The following is a 22812-nucleotide window of genomic DNA, read 5'->3' as shown; positions in this document are numbered from 1 at the left end:
CTGTTAAAATATGGGCTAAAGATGTTACTCTTAAGATAGAAAGATGCATGTTGTCTGTCTTGGATTAAACTTCTTTAGGGACAGTGGCATCCTCATCAAAGATGTTGTCTTTCTTTTGCACACACATCCTAACTTTCAGGTGTGGCTGCTTGACTTTAGGCAGCCACTGAATTTAAGATGACCTTGAATATAAGATAACCCCCCAATAATTAAATTCTATACATAGAAAATGTATAAATTTGTTATAATTTTCTTTGTATTGAAAATAATTATTTGGGGATCTTCTTTAATCCTCCCTCCTGCCCCCCACTGCTGCAGGGGGGTAGGCAGTAGGGGAAGCAGGTGGTGCTGGGCAGTCAGGTAGCTTGCCTCTTGTTTGTGCTACCCTCCCACTGCCTCTGTCCACTACCTGGCCCCACTGTACCCTGCCAGCTTCTACTTGCACCTTCCCCCTCCTCCCAGCTTCTGCTCTGCCTTTTCCCTTCCTTAGCCTTGCTTCAGGCCAGCAAGCTCTGTTCAAGCTGCAGTCTGGGGCATTGAGTCTAGCCCTAGCCCAGCCCCCATGGTAGCCATGCAGGCTGCGTGCTTCTGCTATGGGCTGGGCTCAGTGCCCCAGGCTGCAGCATGGACAGAGCCTGCTGATGCAGAGCAAAGGTAAGGGGGGAGGGACGGGGGAAGCAGAGGCTGCGTAGGGGAGAAATGCAGGGGTTGGGAAAGGCTGGAGTGGGGAGATGGTGGGGCCCAGGGACAGTTGGGGTGGGGAGGGACAAGCAGCAGCTGCTGCTAACGCCCTGACCCTGGTTAGGGACTGGAGCCTGAGCCATCAGTCCCCATTCCCACTCTTGTATGTGATTCTAAGACAAGGGGCTTCCCCACCCATGTTAAACGGAGAAAAATCTTGTCCTAGAATTAAATAAATGTAATTTCCACTATTCATTGATGTATATAGGTAATTCTGTATTTGGCTGCCCTACAGAAACTTCCAAAAGCCTCCTTGAGAATGAACTAGTACAATATAGTAGGTACAATGCATTCCAATAATGAAGACCTTTGCAAGCAAGCAGTGAATAGCCAATATTTTGGAGGTTTTTTAGAGTACCAAAGAAAAAGCAAAGTGCAATCAGCCCAAGACTTTATGAAGCAACTGTGGGTTTACTACTCAAACTGAACTATCTGGGGAGGGATTTCAACCTTGATGGCCAGCATCAGAACATCAAAGAGAAACTGGGGAAACCAAATTAAAAAATAGCTAAAGTAAGCAAGTAAAATGCTGCTATTAAGCATCTGACCAAGTGAGAGAGAGGAAATGAAGGTTGTACTACCACAATTCAAATACATTTCTGAAAATTGAAGTTCGCAGTAAAATCTTCCTGGAACTTTTGGATAATATTCTATAAAACACTTCTTGGTTATTACTTAAAAATACTTATGTATAATGAACTTCATTATACTGGTGGCCAGTGAGCTGAAAAGAAAATTTTGACTTCATAAATTTCAGTATAAAAATATGGCTAGTAATCTGGTAAGGAAACCTTAACTTTCTTTCATGAGGATAATGATGTTATACACAACTTCTTGCAGAGATGTTAAAAACAGTCTATTCTTTGAAGGCCTGTTAAATAACAATGTTGTAAAAATCTATTTTAAATAGCAGCCGCACCTGCGAATTGACCATCATAAAACCAGAGCTATGTATTCATAGTATGTTTACAGATGAGAACTTGCATCTGTTTTGAAAAATGACTTAAAATAGCATAGGGAGGTTCTATGTTTATGGTGTTCTCAATATATCCAATTTGTTCAGTTTACAGTTTGAGATTTCTAAGACCCTTCCCCTGTGATCTGGGGGTATTGGGCTTTTCACCTAGCTCATCTGTGTATAAACCATTAATTTTCAGGATTAATTCTTCTTTGTTCCACCTGTTTGGACAACTGACTCAGGCTGCTTATGTGTAGGTAATACAGGTGGCTTAGAATCTGAATTTAGTTAAGTTTGCTCACCATACAAACTACTGTCATCAGATTTGTTCTGTCATGCAAAGAGGTTCAAAGAATAACTCAGCTGAAGTTTTGCAAAGACCAGGTATGAGTAAGAATGGACAGACCATTTTTACATAGTTACTATTTATTACTTTGCTTCTGAAAGCACTTCTCTTACAGATATCTGTTGTCAAACTATGTCTTCAGAGATACAAGTAGTGCAATTTCACTAACTTAAATAATTTCTAACACATAGCTGAGCAACAGAATATTAGTGGTTAAACATACCCTGTCAAATAAAAGAAACATCTAAGTGAAGATGCCTCTATATGAGAAATTAACACTAGTTTTAATTGTATAACCTGATTTATTTTTATGTAATGCCAGGCTGATCTTTTTACCACTATTTCCTTTTCGGATTTTTTTTTATCCTTCATCTCATGAGCACATGGGGAGATACAATTTCATGATCTCAGGGTAATTTTTCAGGTGCATTTTGTGATGTGTAGCACATTACATAATGTGTCTGCTGTTGGGAATTTGACACTATTATAATACATTCTCTATTAATCCCCTGTTGGAGAAGTGCTGTATTTTCTTTAAGGACATCAAAATATGTTAAGGGTTAATGACTCTGGGTGGGGCGGGGGGGAAGAGTGGGGATTTTCATGTGAGTTATAAAATATATTTAGATTTTTTTTTTTAATTACTTACTTATAGTTCTCTCAGACACTGAAGAATTTGGCTGCCTGCTCACTAAAAAAGGCTATGTGGTGTGCGGTTGGACAGCTTAAAAATAGCCACTCTATGCACACAATTATTTTGAGTAAAGTCTGTGGAAAAATTGTAAATCTCAGTCCAGACAGTCATTTTGTTTTGTTGCATGTGACCCTTTTTCCTTTAGTCTTACGTATATAGCTCTTCTGATTTAAGCATTCTTAAATATGATGCCAATTTTTTTTCATGGGACTTTTTAAAAGTTACTGTATTTCTAAAGCGGGGGGAGATTTATATGTGGCCCACAGAATGGATACCAGTCAATCAAGGAATAAATGGGTACCTGGTCATTTGAGTGACGACTCAAAGGCAACCAGATGTATCCTAGCCATATCACTCTACTGCTTGTTATTGATTACAATAATTAGAGTAAGGGTGGCCAACTACCCTGAGCCACAAGTGGCAAAGGTGTCCGCTGTGTGGGGCACATGAGCTCTGAGCAGTCAGTAAGGGAGATAGTGGGATGGATGCAGGGAGTCGAGCACTCCACGGAGTTCCTGCAAAAGGTGTTACCACCAAAAGCCAGGTTAACCCTTTACTGGCCCTAAAGCGGCCCCCAAATGTAGGTCTTTGGATCCTCGCCACCCCTCCCCCCCAACACACACACACACACACACACACAAAACCCCCGGAGGATTGTGGGGCTGGAGAAGAGTTAACCTGGCTCTTGGAGATGATGCCTGCTCTTACAGCAATGTCCTGTCCCTGCTGCAATCTATGTGGCTGCAGGAGGATGTTCCAAGCCCCCTGCCTCCATTAGGCCTGTGTGAATAGGCAGCTATTCAATTCAGCTTTAGATCCAGTCGATTTGGATGCCAGAGATCTGATTCGGAGCTCCAGATCGGTTTCCTGCTTCGATTTGGCCAAAGCAGCTCCGAAGCTTTGGAGCCGCTTCGGAGATCTGGCCATAGGGTATAATGGGGAATCAATGAAATATCTATAACTTGGTTGTTTTTTGTCTGATTTAAATAAATCTTGCAGGAGTGGTAGCCTCTGCTGAGAGAACGAAGCCTGCCAAGTGTCAAGGAAATAGGTGGAGGGGTTTGGGAGAAACTGTTCCCTAAATTCTTGAAAGCAAAACTCATGTCACGTGTATGTGTTGTTACACCGCAGGGGGGTGAAAACTGCAGGGAAGGTAGCCCCTGCAGAGGCTGCAAAGCCTAGCAGCTTTCTAGGAGATAGCTGCTGCGGGTTCAGGGAAACTGTATCTCAAATTCTTGAAAGCAAAACTCATGGGGGGTGTGTGTGTGTGTGTGTGTGTGTGTGTGAGTGACACTGTAGTGGGGTGAAAAACTGCAGGGGTGGTCACCCCTGCTGAGGCCACGAAGCCTGCCAAGTTTCAAGGAGATAGGTGCAGGGGGAGTCTGGCTTCTGGGGCCTTGCACCTCTGACTGCTAGCAGGCAAAACTCATGACATAGATGACCCTGTGTGTGTTGAGGCGCAGTGGGGTGATAACTGCAGGCCTGCTAGCCCCTGCTTCAGCCACAAAGCCTGCCAGCTGTCAAGGAGACAGGTGTAAGGGGGTTCTGGGGCCCTGCACCCCTAGCTGCTGACAGGCAAAATTTGTGACATGGGTGCTTGTTCAACTGACTGTCTCTGTCTTGGGGCAGTTAATTGCATTGATTATTTCCTCTCCTTAGTTTGTGGTTTTGTAGGTGTTAATCCTTGCTCGTTAACTGATTACATTAGCTAGCTACTATGTATTGAGCTGGTCCCTGAGTGAATAATGATTGACTGGTAACACAGTAGCTTAGCAGCCAGGCCTGCAGTAGTCCCCCACACCCCAAGACAGGCACAGTTGCACAAGCACACATGTCAAGAGTTTTGCCTGCCAGCAGCTAGGGGTGCAGGGCCCCAGAACCTCTGCACCAATCTTCTTGACAGCTGGCAGGCTTTGTGGCCACAGCAGGGGCTAGCAGGCCTGCGGCTTTCACCCTGATGCACCTTAACACACACAGTGTCACACGTCGTGAGTTTTGCTTGTCCGCAGCTTGAGGTGTAGTTTCCCCCAAGTCCCTGCACTTATCTCCTTGAAACTTGGCAGGCTTTGTGGCCTCATTAGGGGCCACTACCCCTGCAGTTTTCACCCCCTGTGTTGTAACACGTACACATGATATGAATTTTGCTTTCATGAATTTGGGGTGCGGTTCCCCCAAAACCCCTGTACCTATCTTCTTGAAACTTGGCAGGCTTCATGCTCTCAGCAGAGGCTACCACCCAAACCAGACAAAAACCCCCCCAAAGTTATAAATATTTCAATTATTCCCCATTATACCCTATGGCCGGATCTCCGAAGCGGCTCCGAAGCTTTTCCAAAGCGGTTTGGAAGCTCTGAACCACTTCAGAAAGCCTAAAGAAGCCAGCTCTTTGATCCAGACATGCTGCTTCGGTGTCTGAAGTGTCCGAATCTTCTCCAGAGCCAAAGCATAGTCCAAAGTCTCACACAGCCCTAGCCTCTGTTCCAGCACTCCAGGGCCAAACTATCAGGTATGCCCCTGAGCGGGAGGAAATCAGAGTGGCACTGGGAGGTGGGGAGGGGGGCTGCCATAAAGTTTGACCACGCTGGTTCAATAGGCTACTAGGTTCAGAAGGACCTTTAAACTGTCCTCAGTATTTCCTATGGGCTAACTGTTGTCAGCATGCTGGCTGCTTTGGACCCTGCTTTGAGGCTAACTCACCCCATTCTTCTATAAGGAGCCTGGATGGCTACTGCTGGGTTTCCAGAAATAAGTTCTCCTGGAAACAGTGTCCAGGAAGCATGGTATCCCAGGAGGCAGTCTGGGTGAGACAGCAGAAACTTCCTAGTATGGCAGGACAGCACCAAAGTTAAGCCCCTGACCGTTGAGAGGGCAACAGCAAGACTGTTAGTTCTTTATGGTAAGTAGTCCTTTATTATTTACAGGAACTTGCATAAAGTGTTTCTACAGCACAAGCTTTATCAAGTTACTATTGACTGCATGCAGCAGCTCACTCACCTTCAGCCATTTCAGTGGCTCTTCAGCCAAAAGCTACTGCCTCACAAACACTTGTGAGGGTTAACAGTGGACTCTGCCCTGGATCTTTGCAACCCTAAGGAGAAGCAGCAGCCATCCTGGTAGCCGGATGTCACAGTATCTGCTTGCTCTGTTCTACTCTTCTTCTGTTCCAGCTTTCTCATTTAAGATCCTCACCTCAACTTTGGAGAACTGATTGGTGGGGGTAGGGGTGGGAGGTGGTACACATAGTATGCAGATAAATATGTTAATACCTTTTAGGGGCCTGGCTGTGAGAGTGGGAGGAACATTATGCAAATACCCTTCTCCCAAAGGCCATCACAGAAATGGGTGCACAACTGTGTTTGAGAGGTACTGGCTGGAGACAGAGGCTTCTCCTACAGCAGAGGTGACTAACCTATCGCACAGGCAACCTCTGCATGTGGTGTGTAGCAGACAAGGGAGAGACCAGGTAGCACAGCAGCGGATATGGCACAAGCCAGAAAGAACAGGATATTGGGCAGGACCACAAGGTGACCAGTGGATCTGACAAAGGAAAGGATTCAGAATGTTACTCAGGGAGGCTGCAGAGCTAATTTGTGTCATGACTGCCAAAAAGGTTGGTTCCTAATGCCCTACATCACAGTGTGAAAGATGCAGCCTGCAGAGCAACAGTATCTGGCTCCAAGCAGGGCTGGTCCAGGACTCCCCCATATGCCGGATGCAATTCCCACTCTGGCCAGTACAAGACTGCACAGCATGTGGCACCTGATCTGGCTGATCTGGGACATGCTGCACAGGGTGCCCACTCAGGATGGGCTGGAGCAGGTGCCGTGGTCACTGGATCTGGTATTCTGGGAAGAGGATGGGGAGTGCGAGCCCAATCAAGCCTATGGGGCCAGCCGGTGCTGTTTGTATGGCCTGTGAGCCAGTCCCATTCCACTTACCTGGCCTGTGGGACCAGATAAGTTTGACCTGCACGCCCTACACAGGATGTTGATAAGAGGTGGGTGGGAACTTTTTCCATGAGCTTTATTTGTGGAAAAGACAGGATTTATCAACCCTGAAACTGCAGAGGCCTCTTTCAGTGCAGCATCCCTCAGGAAGGTACCTCACACCACAGGGTGGTATGCATTGTGTGCAGCACCCACCTCACCTCAGACTGTGGACTTTTCATAGTTTCATAGTTAATAAGGGCGGAAGGGACCTGAGGAGATCGTGAAATCCGATCCCCTGCCATGGCAGGAAAGAGTACTGGGGTCAAACGACCCTGGTCAGGTGTTCGTCTAGCCTCCTCTTAAAGACCCCCAGGGTAGGAGCCAGCACCACTTGGCTTGGAAGTTGGTTCCAGGTCCTAGCCCCCCTGACTGTGAAGTAGCGCCTTCTAATGTCTAGTCTGAACCTATCCTCTGCCAGCTTGTGACTGCTTTTTCTAGTCACTCCTGGTAGTGCTCAGGGGAACAGGGACTCCAATGCCTGCTGGTCCCCTCTGACTAGTTTGTAACAGGCCACTAGATCCCCCCTCAGCCTTCTCTTGTGGAGGCTGAATAGGTTCAGGTCCCTTAGCCTCACCTTGTAGGGTCTGCCCTGCTGCCCCCTGATCACACGGGTTGCCCTCCTCTGAACCCTCTCAGTGCTGTCCACATCCCTCCTGAAGTGCGGTGCCCAGAACTGGACGTAGTACTCCAACTGCGGCCTGACCAGTGTTGCATAGAGGGGGAGGATCACCTCCTTGACCTGCTTGAGATGCATCTGTGGATGCATGACAAGGTGTGGTTGGCCTTCCACCTTGCACTTGTCAGTGTTGAAACCCATCCTGTTCTCATCTGCCCACCCCTGTAACCTGTTTAGGTCCAATTGCAGCCTATTCCTCCCTTCTAGCATGCCCACTTCTCCCCACATCTTAGTGTCATCTGTGAATTTGAACAGGGTGCTTTTTACCCCCTCGTCCAAGTTGCTGATGAAAATGCTGAACAGCGCGGGCCCGAGGACCGAGCCCTCAGGGACCCACTGCCCACATCCCCCCAGGTCGAAAAATGACCCGTCCACCATCACCCTCTGGGTGCGGCCCTCCACCCAGTTAGCGACCCATTTGACTGTGTAGGTGTCGACGCCAGTCCCCTAGTTTTTTAATGAGAATGGGGTGAGAGAGTGTCAAAGGCCTTCCTAAAGTCCAGAAAGACTACGTCCACCGCAACATCTGTGTCTAAGGATTTTGTGACCTGGTCATAGAAGGCCACCTGCTTGGTCTGACAGGACCTGCCTCTAATGAAACCGTGTTGGTTGCCCCTAAGCATAACCTTCCCTGCTGGCCCCTCGTGGACATGCGCCAGGATAATTCTCTCAAAAAGCTTACCCAGGATCAAGGTAAGACTAACTGGCCTATAGTTTCCTGGATCCTCCTTCCTCCCTTTTATGAAATTGGGAACCACATTGGCCCTTTTCCAGTCCTCTGGCACCTCACCAGAGCACCATGAGTGCTCATAAAGCCGTGCCAGGGGACCTGCAATGACCTCTGCTAATTTCCTCAGTGCTCTGGGGTGGAGGTCGTCAGGACCAGCTGATTTAAAAACATTCGGTCCCTCCAGAAGTTCCCTGACTAGGTCTTCACTGACCCTAGGCCTGGGTGTGCCTCCCCTGAGGCCAGTATCCCAGAAAAGTGCTCCCACCACATGGGACCTACTCTCCCTACTGTGTTGGGTTACATTTTAACTCACTGTAGAAACCATGGAGGCTGTAAGAGGCTCTAGACCCATTAGTCTTTCCTTTTTTGTGTAGCTACATGTTCCTGTCAAGTGAGGACTCAGGCTGCTTTGATGTTACTTGCGTCTGCTAATGTCCACTAGTGCTTTTATCTCCCCTTTCATTTGGACAATCAGATGGTTATCCTAGTGCATTCATATCTCCCCTCCCATGCATGCTCCAGGCAGCAATGTAAAACCAGAGTAAGGCAAGAATAGAGAAAATCCTTACATCAATTGTTTACTATGGGCTCCATCCAGCCTAGTTAGTGAGCAAAATAATTCAACGTTGAACACTGAACTTGGTTTAAGTCTTCCAAGTATTTTGGCCAGCTGATTGAAAAAGAAAAAAGTTTTACCTTCTCTCTGATGCTGTGAATGTATTTATATATATATTTACTACATCTTCTGGTTATCAATCTATTTTGGGAATCACAAAAATAGCTGACTACAAAATTGGCCCCTCATCCTGCATTTAGGGATGTGTTTGTCTTTGCAGGATTCACTAGTCTTTTGACTTTCAAGATCACCTCTCATTTCCTCAACTCTGGGTGTACAGAATGAGTAATGGAATGGGGGCAATGATAATATTTTCCATTTTAAAATACTTTTCACTGAAAGATCTCATTGTGGTTTACAAAATGCAGTGTCATTTATGCTTTACAACAGTTGGATGAATTTGTTCCCAAGTCTGGAAAATAATGCCAGACTTCTGAGACTCTTGGAACCTAAATTCTATGCCATTCATTCTGTGAGCCTCATCAAGCATAAAGATTGTTTAATATTCCTGTGTTTATTAACTGATATATAGACATGGAGAAGAGTTCCTTACTAGCTGTCACTAATGTTGGACATCCTCATTGCAAAGGATTGTAGGTGGTATCTTGTAAAATATCTTTTAAAATGGATTAAGGATTCTGAGAAGAATGCTCTTAACAAAATGTATTGCCAATAAACTTAAGACCAGAAGAACTGCCATTAACTGGGTAAGAGAGGTTCATCTTGCCCAGTCTCCTATGTCACACAGTGGCAGAGAGTGGATGGTGAAAGGAAAAGTGAACAGGATATGACTAGGTTTTTTTTCCACAGTTCCTCTCCAGCATTTGAGGTCTCAGACCAGGTCTCACTTGCAGCCTCCAACATTTAAGGTCTAGGAAGTTCTGATTCAGAGGCTCTACCCTCTACTGATGCCCCTTGCCTGCTAAAATTTGTCCAAACCCTTTTTGAATCTGGCTAATCTGTCAGCTTCCACAACATCTGGTGGCAACAAATTCCACTAATCATCCTCATTGCCCTTCTCTGGGCCTTCTCTAGTTCCTCTAGCTTTTTTGAGCTGGGAGGACCAAAACTGGACACTATATTCAAGGTGTGGACACACCATGGAGTTATAAAGGGGCATGATGATACTTCCTGTTTTGTTTACAATTCCATTCTTAATAATCCCTAACATTTTTTTTGCCTTCCTGATGGCTGCTGAGCACTAAACTGATGTTTTTAGAGACCTGTCCACAATGACTCCCACATCCTTCCTGTGTACTAACAGCTAATGTAGAGCCCATCATAGTGTAGGTATAGTTTGGGTTGTTTTTGCCCATGCGCATTGCTTACACTTATCTGCACTGAATTGCTATAAGTATTATTTTATGTTTATATGTATTTTATAAATATAACATTTATCTGTCATTAAGCTTAGTTCACAAGACTCAACTGGTTTCCTGAACATCTTAAAAACTTGGAGTGAGTTGATTGGGACAGCGTCATATTGGAAAATATCTGGAAACATTTTTAGAACAGGATGTATTTGGTGAGGTTAAAAGAAAGGTGCAATTGAAAATTTTAACTCGGTTTTCAAGCTTGGGCCTGATCCTGAAAACGCTGGCTTCACCAAACAAGTGGGCTGTTTTTCATAGATGTTAGGGTCGGAAGGGACCTCAATAGAGCATCAAGTCTGACCCCCTGCATAGGCAGGAAAGACTGCTGGATTCAAATGACCCCAGCCAGATGCCTATCTAACCTCCTCTTGAAGACCCCCAGGGTAGGGGAGAGCACCACCTCCCTTGGGAGCCCGTTCCAGACCTTGGCCACTCTAACTGTGAAGAAGTTCTTCCTAATGTCCAGTCTAAATCTGCTCTCTGCTAGCTTGTGGCCATTATTTCTTGTAACCCCCGGGGGCGCCTTGGTGAATAAATACTCACCAATTCCCTTCTGTGCTCCCATGTTCATGATGTCATTATGTATGATCTATACACCCTTAGGAGCTTGAAGTTGACATACTAAACCAACTGTAAACCAGTTCTTTAGTTTCCAGTATGAGTGTTAAGGCAAGAAAGAGCTCAACTACAAACTTGAATAGACCATTTCTCTTCAAAATTGGGACACAATCTCATTTTTTATTTTGTTTTCTCCACTGGAAAATTGGGGTGAGAAGTGTCAGTTGAGCATATCCAAACATTTGAAACCAAATTTTGTTATTCAAAATGAAAATGTTTGGGTTTGGTTTAAAAAATTGGCATTTACAATTTTCAATGAAAAAGCAGAGTAAGAAATTTTCAATTGTCATAAAAGCTATTAATTTAATTTAATAAATGTATCCCAAATTAATTCTGATCAGCTTGAGTGTTTAGTCTTCCTGATGCTAACAAGCTCTGTGTGGGTGTGAAGGGCCCTGAGCTTGGAACACAGGGCAAGGTCAGAGTCCAAATCAGAATGTAAGTGCCAAACTTTAAGGGCTACATCTGAACACTGGCTTGTTTGGGCCTCCACATATAATAAATATTACCCATTTTTTAAATTTAAATTAACATTTTTCTCTAGATGTAAAGAAGCCAAATAGGGTTTGTTGGTTTCCTTCCCTCTTCCCCACATTCAATATGCAGCATCAGGCATGAGAATTTAAATAAGTTATTAGTGATCTTTGATGCCCAGCTTGGCATTTTACAAAAGAGATGCCCATCACTTCTGGAATCTTTAGTAGTGTGACTAGTTGGGGATGTCCAAAACCAAAGACGACAGAAACATTTTAATGCCTTATGTAAGCCTAGGACATGATCTTATATGTGTTTAAGATGTGCCTAACTTCAGGTATGTAAGTAATTCTGTATACTTCAAAGCGATGACTCCATGTACTTAATTTGAAGTATGTCTATGAGAATTTGCCAGACTAAAACCAAAGGGCACTTTTACATGTACTCTGGGAGTGGGGAGGGAGGAGGGGAGTGGCGCTTTAATTAGAGCGTCTCCAAGAGCAGCTCTAATTGAAGTGCCGCTGCATCTTGTATATCAGTTGCTCGTATAATGCTTAAGAATGGCAGAGGGGACGCTTGAACTAAAGATTGTTCAATGAGCTTTACTTCAAGCACTCCCCACCACCATTTTGAGGTACAGGGATGCTGATACATGAGATGCAGGAGGCTGCTGGAGTGCAGTAATTGCCACGCTCCAGCAGATTTGATTAATTGAGCCTGCTCCAATGCACTGTAATTACAGTGCATTGGAGCAGTCTCCACACACAGGTACAGGCACCCAAAATCTGCAATTTCATATATAAACCTTTAAAAATGGTAATGTTGTATCCTTGAACCCTTCATGAAAGCTCATTGGCTTGTAGTTTAAGAATGAGAGTTTAACCATAAGAGACAGGCTATGATATACACAGTAAAAAATATGAACCTACAACACAATGATTCTTGTAGTACTCATAGCAATTACTTTTATAATGTCATTGCTAAAAAAGATAGGGCACTTTTACATGTGCCCCAGGGATGGGGGGAGGTGGTGCTTTAACTAATGCAGCTCAGAAAACCGCTCTAGTTAAAGCACTGCCGCGTCTCAGCATCCCCATGCTTAAAAATGGGGGAAGTGGCACTTGAACTAAAGCTTGTTCAATGAGATTTAGTTCAAGCGCACCTGCTGCCACTTTTAAGCACAGTGAGGCTTATACATGAGATGCAGGAGGCTGCTGGAGCGGTAATTGCCATGCTCCAGCAGACTTGAGTAACTGAAGCTGCTCTGACGCACCAGAATTCCAGCGCGTTGGAGCAGCCTCCGTGCTTGTTCATAGGCACCCACAGAAACTTAGAAAATGTCATTTTAAATAGATGTGTCTGTAAATGCTATCATTTCATTATAAAACATCTCCTCTAGCTCAGCTACAAATTACCAGGCTTGATAAAATTCTCTTGCTTTTGTCAGACCAGGATGATCCTAACAGCCCTCTCTAGCTTTAAACTCAATACATCACAACATTACTCTTTGTTTGCAATATAGTAATGCAGAAAATTCATGGGTGGGGGTTGGAATGAAATATGTTCTTAAAAGAGAAAGATGACAAAATTTGGCAAATGTAAAGAAAAGCATTTCTTACCTGACCCAGATAGGTCTGACAAATGATTAGCCATGATTGTTGCAGCCTAGCTATAGGCTGTTCTACTGTCCAGTAGTGTTTGTGGTATTAAAGTTAAGGGTACAATTCCAGTAATGCTCATTATGGTCCTGCTCCAGGAAAGGTGTTAGAGTTAAGTAAGCACTTTCTTTGCCCTAAGGAGCCTGCTCACATACTTAACATTAAACAGACATTTCCATGTTTTGCTGTGTCAGGTCATTGATGCTGTATGTGGTATCAGCACCTTCAAGTGAAAAACATAAAATGTCTACTTCATTTAAAAATCAGCTTATTTTGGCATTGCTTGCATGTCACAAATGTTCTCATTAGTACAAGGATTGGGCTGGACAACATGAATCCAATGTACGCTTACTGCTGTGTAACTTGATGTTGGGCCCTGGAGGTTTTAGGAGAGTCAAGCAAATACAGAAGTGCTCTAATCCCGATACTGACAACTTTCCACAAACAAAATTCCCACTTCAGTTGAAATTTGGTCTTATTACACCATTCAGTAACAGCCTAAATGAAGTTTAGTATGTCGACTTTTCCATAGTATGAAGTCAGACTTGTGGAGAAGTGGCAACGTCATTCATGTGGAAAAAAGCAAAAATTGATGTTACACTAAAACAATTTTGTTGCAAATTCAGTCTAGTTTTACCGTCTAGGGCCTGCCCTGGTTTTTGATGATAGTCCAAGAGATAATTGGCTATAGAATCATTTACTATGAACTCACTAGGCACATGCCCATGAGTGTGCATGTGCGGTTTGCGGTGCTCAAAGCCTTTTTGAGGCGTCGCAAACCACATGCAGTGCATGGCACATACGCTCAGTGTAACATGGCATGTGCACCCAGAGATCACAGTGTAAAAAACCTGCTGCTAAAAGAAGTGATGTGGCGTACGTGGCAGCAGCATGTGCCGCCAGAAACTGGAGCCTGGCTAGCAATAGCCATGCTCTGGCTGCTGACCAGGCTCTGAGCAGCCAGTTCAGTGCCACTGCTGACCCCAGGACCCCAGGTAAGGCTGCTGGGCCCAGCCCAGGTGCTAATCCCTGCCTCCCCTATGGCACCTGGGTCCCTTTGCCATGCACTGGAGCATGTGTGCAGGGGCGTGCCTAGAGACAAATAGCAGTGGGACAAATATGTGCTGCTGCATTTGTCCCATGGGAAATGTGTGCCCCTGCACATGTGCACTCGTGGGGACGTGCCTACTGAGCCTGGCACCTGGTAGCAATATGAGCAGCGCTGCAGGAACTGAGCCAGATGGGTTTAAGAGTTAACCTGAGGAAGTGTATGTTGGGGCAGCTGGAAATCAAGTATTTAGGATTCCTGGTGTGCCAGGGTCGAATTAAGCCCCTAATCAACAAGGTGGAGACAATAAAGAATTACGAGATTCCCTCAGACAAATGTGCATGTTCTTAGGCCTGGCCAGTTATTATAGAAGGTTTATCTCTCTTTTTGCAGGACTTACAGTTCTTCTCACAAATGCTATTAAGAGAAAGGGGAATGGTCTAATTAGGTGGGATGAGGGGCAACGAAGGGCCTTCAAGGAAGTGGAGAGCCCTGTGCCAGAATATGATATTGCATACACTGGATTTTTCATTACCTTTTGTCCTGCAGAGGGATACGTCAGGACAAGCATTAAAGGCAGTACTTTCCCAAAGGGTTGAGGGAACTGAAAGGTCGGTAGCTTCTGCCAGTGAAAAGCTTAATGAACCAGAGAAAAGGTATGCTACAATTGAAAGGGAATGCTTGGCCCCTACATGGGGGATAGAATATTTCCGGTACTATCTGTTAGGATGCAAGTTCATAGTAATAACCAATCACGCCCCTTTGAAATGGCTTAAATCAGCCAAAACAGACAACATGTGTATAATAGGTCAGACGTGACCAAGGAGGCTGCGGATAGGGTGGGGGGGGCCCAGGCTTTGGGGTGTCTCCCCTTTTGCAGAGGAAAAGGATGCACTGGGATTGTACCCCAGGACTTTAACCCCCTGGAAAGAGCGTCTGGGGCAGGGAAGGGCAGCAGCCAGCAGGTAAGTGTCCCATAGTGACGGGACAGTGATCAATGAAGAGCCAATGAAGAGACAGTGTCAATGAAGAGATAAACACTGTTTGTCCCCAGGTGGCAAAGACCAATGTAGTGAATTGGACTGATGATAAACGGGCTCTACTAGTGAGTGACCACCCCAAAAGAGGGCTTAAGAAACATAGCAGCAGCTGCTGCCATTTTTTCTTATAGTTTTGGATTGAGTTATGTATTTTTGCTGCGATTAAAGAAAGGAAAGGACCCTCAAGCGGTCTGAACATGAACAGGCCACCTGGGATTGTAGGAGAAGGAAAGGGCCGGGCCAGAAAGCGGCCTTGTCACAGGCTGCCACCAAAGATTGCTATTTTGACCCATACCAACAGGGCAACACTAGTAAGCCCTAGGCACTGATCATCTTTCGAAGGCTGGAAGTGGTTCGGTGGGGTAAAAGGGAGGTTTTGGAGCCCCATGAAGAAGTCAGGATGTTGGGTCAGGAAGGTCACCTGTGAGGGAACTGGCTCCCAGTATTATAACATCAAAGTTGTAGCAGGAGAAAAGAAAAAGCTACCGGATACCTGGGTGACATATTCTAGGTCCCACCATACCACTGCCAGTAGGCCGAGGGTCAGTCAGGAAGGGCCTTGAGTCTTATAACACTTACCGGCAGTCAACACGGGAATAGTTGCAGCAAGAGAAGTTTAGGTTAGATATTAGGAAGAACTTTCTCACGAGGAGGGTGGTAAAGCACTGGAAGAGGTTTCCCAGGGAGGTGGTGGAAACTCTATCTGTGGAGGTTTTTAAGACCTGGCTAGACAATGCCTTGGTTAGGATGATATAGTTGGGGTGGTCCTGCTTTGAGCAGAGGGTTGGACTAGATGACCTCCTGGTCCCTTCCAACCCCAATTTTCTATGATTCTGTGAAAAGGGAAACAGCATGCTCAAGGCAGGTCCAATCGGGAAGGACTTCATCTCCATCAGAAGGCTAGTGAACACTGTAACCACATATCCAGTGTGTCATAAACCCAGTAGCTACCTTAACGGTTCTTTTTTTAAAGTGTTTGTGTGTTTTTAGGCACATGTTCAATCACTTGAGAAGTGGGTCTGTGGTTAAGAGGATGTTGCTGTGCTCTGGAAGCGAGGAGGATAAAAGCTTATTTGTTCTTTTCCCAAGGGAGGCACCTCTCCTAGACCCTTTTCATGTTCTCCTCTGTTCTTCTAGTTAAAACTGCAGGGGATGATTACTATGCTTTTTACCTGCATTTCAGCACCACACTCTGTTTTTCTGTGATGCCAAATACTCCAGTGTTCTCCACACCGGGTTGGCTATTTCTAATAGGTTAGAAATATTTTTTTGTCTGGGTAGGGGGGCAGTAGGTCTCAGACTTTATCAAAGACCTCTGAGTGGCTGAGATGGCTCCCTCTTTCCCCCTGTGCACACACGCTCCCCTGCAGCCCCTCCCCTGACTGGAAGAGGGGAGTTGAAATAGTCAGCTCCTGCTTTGTGGAGAAAGTTTTCTTTCACTCCCTGCTCAGAGCTGCCTTTGGGAGGAGGACTGATGTGGTTTTGTTAGCCCTGAGCTAAGGAGCTGATTTGGATGATCATGAGGCTGCCTTCAGTCATTTTACTCTGCACGGTTGTGGCAGGAGCTTCAGGGAGTAAGTAGAAGAAAATGTTTCCTCTGCTAAAACTGCAGCTTGCTCTCAAATGTAAAATGTTTGTGCCCAGCAATGATCTCACTCACAAAGCATCTGAGATATTGTAAATTATGTTAAGACTTGTAGTTCTGCAGAAATTCTTCTTGTAGCAGCTTTGTCTTGACTTTCAGAGAAGTAGTTTGCTCTACTGGGCTGCCTAGGTGAGAGTTTTGCAGGTGGGAGGGGATCCTGCATGTTAAACAGCACAGTAAATACTGTATCTTCCTTCAGCAGAGGTTGGGAAGGGAGTGGAAACCACAAGACTGCTTTAGGAGGTTCATTATGTCATTAGGGAGTAAGTGGAGACTGTAAAAACCTGCATGAGTGTGCTGGTTAAAAATTATGGTTGCTGCATAGCTGGGAAACAAAATATTGCTTTAGAAAGCAGGAAGTGTTTTTGTCTGAAAAGAGAGAAACACAGAATGTCTTCCTAAAACCAAAACAAATAGTAAAAAAGATGAACAAATAAAATCCAGGTGTATAAATAACTAAATAAAATTGAAAAGAAACCTACACTGAAGTTTCCTTATCAAGCACCTAAACCAAGTGGCTGGATTTTAAAAAATGTTCAGCCCTCCCCAGTTCCTATTACTCAGCCGCCTGCTAAGCACTTTTGAAAATCCAGCTGGACACATCATTTAGGTGTTCATGCAGAAGCTAAGTGTACATCTTAAACTCTGGCCGTAATTATAAGTGGTTCAAATTTCCATGAGGCCCTATGTGTAAAAGCGAATTGCAGGAATTTTGTGTTCTATTACTTTCTGCGCTCTTCAATAAATGAGTGCTGATTACTGCACTTAAAGGTTATTATCTTGCTATTAGCTTCCTCCCTTTGGAGAAGGTGGGGAAAGAACCCAATTTTATTTTCTGAATCATTTCCATTTCTGAAACTGCTTGCTAGATTTTCAGGGCTGAAATGCTTTTTTTCTTTTGCATACATTTGTTTTCCAAAGGCTTATGAGGGAATTAACTAGAAGAGTTCTCTCTCTAGTAATGCAGTATAATTGGGATTTAGAAGTTTATACAAATACATAGATAAGATGTTGTAGTCTAGTGTTATTACTAGTCAATTACATAAACAAATCAGCAAACTGCTATTTTTCTTGATTTCCAGTTACCAGCTGCAGGAAGAAAAAGTTTGATTAAATACAACAACACAGTCCTGTGCGTTCTATTTTCAGTTCCTGTATGTGCTTTCATAAAGGACAAAGAAATAAACCTATTTGGTAGGAAAAGAGAAAAATGGTGTAAATATACTATGGCAAATGTAATTTGACTCTCTCTCTCAAGCTTTAACTCCATTTCAAGAAAGAAAAAAGTACATAATGGATACTAGAGGGACAAAGTGCTCTGATGACTTTTGTTGCAAGAGCAATTAATTTTTCTTCCCCTGTTTTTAAAGTGCAAAAGAAATAGTGAGTTAAATTCTTTTGTGTCATTCAAGTAATCTGAATGGGGGATTTTAAATGCCTTGGTTTGACAAAGGTTTGGGTTGTAGCCGTGTTGGTCTAAGGACATAAGCAGACAAGGTTCCTTGGGTGAATTTGATATCTTTTATTAGACCAACCCAAATGGTTAGAGAATAGTTATTAAGCAAGCTTTTGGGTTCAAAAACCCTTTGTCAGTTGACGAAAGCTTGCTTAATAACTATTCTCCAACCATTTGGGTTGGTCTAATAAAAGATATCAAATTCACCCAAGGAACCTTGTCTGCCTTGGTTTAACAAAAGCATTTTTTTTTTTAAGGCTGATGGCACATAATATATCCAAAGGAAAAAAAAAAACAGTAAGTAAAGGGGTATTGTTAATGTCTGTCTCTTGTGGGAATAATTGACCCAAGAAGCACTGAGATTCTTGCTTATAACTGGAGGCTATATTTTATTAGCATGGAGTTTGTGGAAACAGTATAAACATCACTGTTCTTCATACCAAAGCATTTTCCCCTTGGGCACCTCTCCCTTGGTTGTCCCTATCTGTGGTACCAACAGTACCACTGTTCTTCATACCAATTGTGTTGTATCATATCTACAGTGAAGTTCAGTTTTTGTAACTTTATGCATGTTCCCATTGAAAACCAAGGAAGTTTTGTGCATCAGAAATGTAGGATCAGGCAGCTGGCGGGGATAGCTTCTTGGAATCTATGGGGGTTTTACTCCCTGGATTTTTCCCTGGTAGAGCCCTGTCTACATGACACTGACTCTTTGACTGCCTGGTTTCCCTATTTGTACGTGCAGTCTAGGGACCGACATTCAAAAAGCATGAGCCTGAATTGATACAATCTTTGCAGGTTACTCTAGATTGAATCAGTTTGCAACTGCACATTTATTCTCTCTGGACTGAGGAAATTCAGGCACATGCTTGCAGTGACTCAGGCTAGAAGCTGGGGGGGCACTAAAGCAGCCCTCCCTTCCCTTGTGCTATGCTGAGCTGAGGGGCAGGGGAGGCATGGCCAGGCCCCAGCGGGCCTCTGATTAGAGAGGTTTGCCTGATAGTAGTCTGATACTACATCCCAGGCTTTTCCCCACTTACTGCTCAAGGGGCAAGAGTGTTACCAGACCCCAGGCCCCTGCTAGCACTCTGAGGCAAGGGGGGGCAGGGGTGCAATGTATGCATCTGTTGAAGATATGGAGCTTTTCAATCTCCCTCCCTCCTTCTTTATACTGTCTGCAGCAAACTGACAAGCATGCAAGCCATCAGGAGGCTAATAGTGTTTATCACCTCATCAGCAAAACAATAGAGTCTCTCCAGTACTTCAAACTCTTCTTAAACAGCTTACCAGCTGACCTGTTGATTAGCTCCAAACAGCCCTAAGCAGTCACTGTTTTGTCTGCCTGTCCCAGTAAAATTGGAGATACACACAGATACCTCTCAGCATTAGCTAGCATGCCACATGCCTAGGGTCCATGGGGCTGGGGTCCCTGCTGTGGGAGATGGGAGGGAGGGAAGGGGGGATTTTCTGCTTGGGCAGCAGGGCGTGGGTAGGGCAGTGGGAAGCCAGGCAGACCCTGCTGTGCCTGCAAGTTTGCCAGAGCTCTGGCCAGGGAGCAAAGGGGAGGAGCCAGCCCTACTGTGGAGCAGAGAACTGTGCCCAGCCCTGAAAGCATTCCAGGATGCTGGGGGTACCTGATTTATCTTAAACCAGCAAGGGGTCTGGCACAGACATTAAATAAACTGGTTGGAGCTAAATCAGTTAAGTCTGATACTACATTCAACCAGGTTTATTTCAAACCAGTTTCAACCATCTTCTAACTGGATTATGCACACGTGAGCATCTGTTCTGTTACAGGTTTAAACCAGTTTCTGATCACTTAAACCAATTTATGTGTAATGTCTGTCCCTAGCCACAGTTGCAGTAACTGTGCAAGTTACATCAGTTACTTTCTCTTTGCCTTGTCTCCCCTTGGGCACAGGATTGTTTCTGCTGGCTTGGAAATCCAGGGATTTGTCCAGTTGTATTGTATCCTAGTAGTTCCAATGGAAATTGTACATACTTAAATCAAAGAGAATAGATTGACTATTTATGTAGAATGGGCCAAATTATCATTTAATTTATACTGGTGGAAATTTGAAGAGAATGCTCTTTCACCATTTGATTTACCCTGGTGTTTCTAGGACTTTGCTGCTCTTTTATGCAGGAGAATAGAGTGCTCTGGTGTTTTGGGGTGGCTAAAAAAGCAGCATTGGTGTGGCGTGATGTGATGTGATGGCTAGAGTTTGTTCGACGATTTGTTGGTGCTGAAAAATATCACCTGCAGAACTGAAGCCTGCTCTTGTTCCTGTTTCAAGTGACAGAAGCAATATTCTTCATTTAGGATAACTGCAACTGAATGTAGGCAAGAGTGGCAGAATTAGTCCCTTAATCTCCACATAAGAAAGGAAAGAAATTAAATGATGTTAAATGTTCAAGCTAACCTGAGTAGATGCACAAAAGGGATGCCGTATATTACAGGAGCCTCCAAAATGTGCTCAGGGCAGTACAAGCTTACAGTGAAATTCTAGTCCCACTGTACTGAGTTGCAGAACTCCCACTACCCTGCTGGTGCCAGGATTGCAGCTATGATTCCTGTGCTGAACTGTGTACAAGTAGCTGAAGTAATAGAACAGATAGGGACAACTGAGGGGAAGGAGCTCAAGGGGAAGATGGCACTTCCTTGGGTCTGAACTCAGAGCGCTAGTGGCATTTGGATCCAGAATGACTCCATGTTATCTCAGAATTTTGGGTGTTGTGGAACATATTGCCCCTTCGAGCCCTGTGTGCACAGTTCAGCCTTCCCTCTGGCAGCTACTGAGCTTGGTTTCATGAAAGAATAATATTAAGAAGGGTTCGAAGAGAGACCACTCTAAAGGTGAAGCTACATGTTAGATGATACTAATGGCACTATAAGAGTGCATGTCTTCATGCTAAAGCTTGGTAATTCATGCCGGGTGCCCTCTGAGTCTCTCAAAGTTATGCCACTTCAGGCAAGGGCTAACTCTGACCTGGGCTAACTAGTTTATATGAGGGTAACTTTAGTCTGGTCCACAGAGGTAAAACAAGCAATTTGCAGTCCTCCAGCATTCCAAGGTCTCCCCTGCCACGATAGAGCCCAAGTGTCCTGGCTCCTAGCTATGCCTCTGCTTTCCAGTTAACGGTATTAATCCTTAATGTGAGACTGCTCACAACATGTTCTAACTTTAACATCACTTAACAGTCTACAGATTTAGTATGCTTTAAATGTAATGTGCTACTTCACCCTTAGAAACCTAGCATGCCTACAGACAATTAGGGCCCTGCTCTAACTCATGGTGCTTTACACAAAGTGCCATTAGTTAGAGCTCTCCCCTCTCCACCCCCGCCAACCCAACAAATGTTCACCTGTTGGGTCAGGGGAAGGAGGCTTGGGCCAGCCTACACCAGCCCTGGCCAGCAGGCAGAGGCACTCCAGCAGCCTCCAAGGAGGATGCTGAACTCCTCCTCTCCCCAGCCAACACCCCCCCCCCCATCTCCCCCCGCCCAGCTCTAGGACTGTCGAGGGGGATGGAAGGGAAAGGAGAGGGAGCAGCAAGCAGGTGCTGGCTGGGCTTTGCCTGGCTTGGGGCTGGGGGTGGGGGGGGATGGAATGGAGCCCCCTCACCTGGCAGACCCCCCCAGCTACCCTGGCTGGGGCATTGGGGGGAGCTGGGCTGGATCTGTCAGATGAGGGGGGGTCCCTTCCCCCACACCCTCCCCAGGCCTCTTGACAGTGGCAGCAGCAGCAGTGCTGGGCTTTACCTGGCCAGAGCTGCGGTGGGGAGCAGGATGGAACGGAGCCCCCTTGCCTCATGGGCCTGCCCCGGTTTCCCCCAATATCCCAGCTGGGCTAGCTTTGGGGGGGAGGGACATGAGGTGAGGGGGCTCTGTTCCACCCTGCCCCCCCTCCAGCTCTGGCCAAGCCGAGCCCAGCTGGCAGCTGTCTACTGCTCCTTCCCCTCCCCGTCACATCCCCCCTGACAAGCCCCAAGGGCTGGGCTGGGCTGGGCTGGTACAAGTAGCAGCCCAGCTGCACAAAGCGCAAAAAATTAACCCTGGAGGGAATACAAATTCTCTAAGGCACTCTGCTTTGGAGCGCCTTCATCTAATATCTGATTTGACGAGGGTTAATTTTTTTTGCAATTGGTTATTTTAAATACACTCTGTAGCCATGCACACGTGTTATATTATGACTGGGGAGCACTTTCAGGAGCCCGATTGCATGAAAAATGTGATTTATGTAAGCACTCCTAGTTAACTACCATTGCTGAAGTTGCTTTGATAAATCACTTTCTTTCCCTGCCTCTGATTGTATTTATGTGCTATTTATCCCTTCACTAGATGTAGGACTTTACTTTTATTACTACCAGGTATCTGCTCTTGGGCTCTCTGATGCATTAATCAAACATACTGGTTGTGTTGGTCAGTGTTTGCTAGCCTTCTAATTTGGACTCATTAGAAAATGTGATGGTAGGCCCAGCTAAAGCAAAAGCCTGGACATGGGGTGAATATGGAAAATAATCTAAAAATCAAATGCTTTATTCAGAGTGGATTGATTTATTTAGGTATGTCTAAAGTGGGCCACAAGTGCAGTTATAAAGGACATGTGCTTTGTTCACCCTGTTACATGTAAAAGCGGGTTCTTAAATCTAGTGCTTTAAGAATTGACACAACACTCTGTTGTTTAATAGCAGAAATGCTTGCTTTAATAACTACCAACAGCCTACAAAACTAAATGACAGAAAAAGAC

The 22812-nt window shown here is 45.0% G+C and overlaps 1 protein-coding gene across 1 annotated transcript in view; it reads left to right on the top strand.

Annotated features, from left to right (window-relative positions):
- Nucleotides 1–16426: 16426 nt before the first annotated feature.
- The window catches only part of LOC102383324, a 186712-nt gene continuing 180326 nt past the window's right edge, over nt 16427–22812 (top strand). The window contains exon 1 of the mRNA XM_014519708.2: nt 16427–16535. Coding sequence (XP_014375194.2) covers nt 16475–16535 — 61 coding nt within the window. The 5' untranslated portion in view covers nt 16427–16474. The remainder of the gene's footprint in view (nt 16536–22812) is intronic.

This window comes from Alligator sinensis, unplaced genomic scaffold (genome assembly GCF_000455745.1).
Source record: "Alligator sinensis unplaced genomic scaffold, ASM45574v1 scaffold73_1, whole genome shotgun sequence".
NCBI lineage: Eukaryota > Metazoa > Chordata > Crocodylia > Alligatoridae > Alligator > Alligator sinensis.
This window is presented reverse-complemented; position numbering and strand designations above follow the sequence as displayed.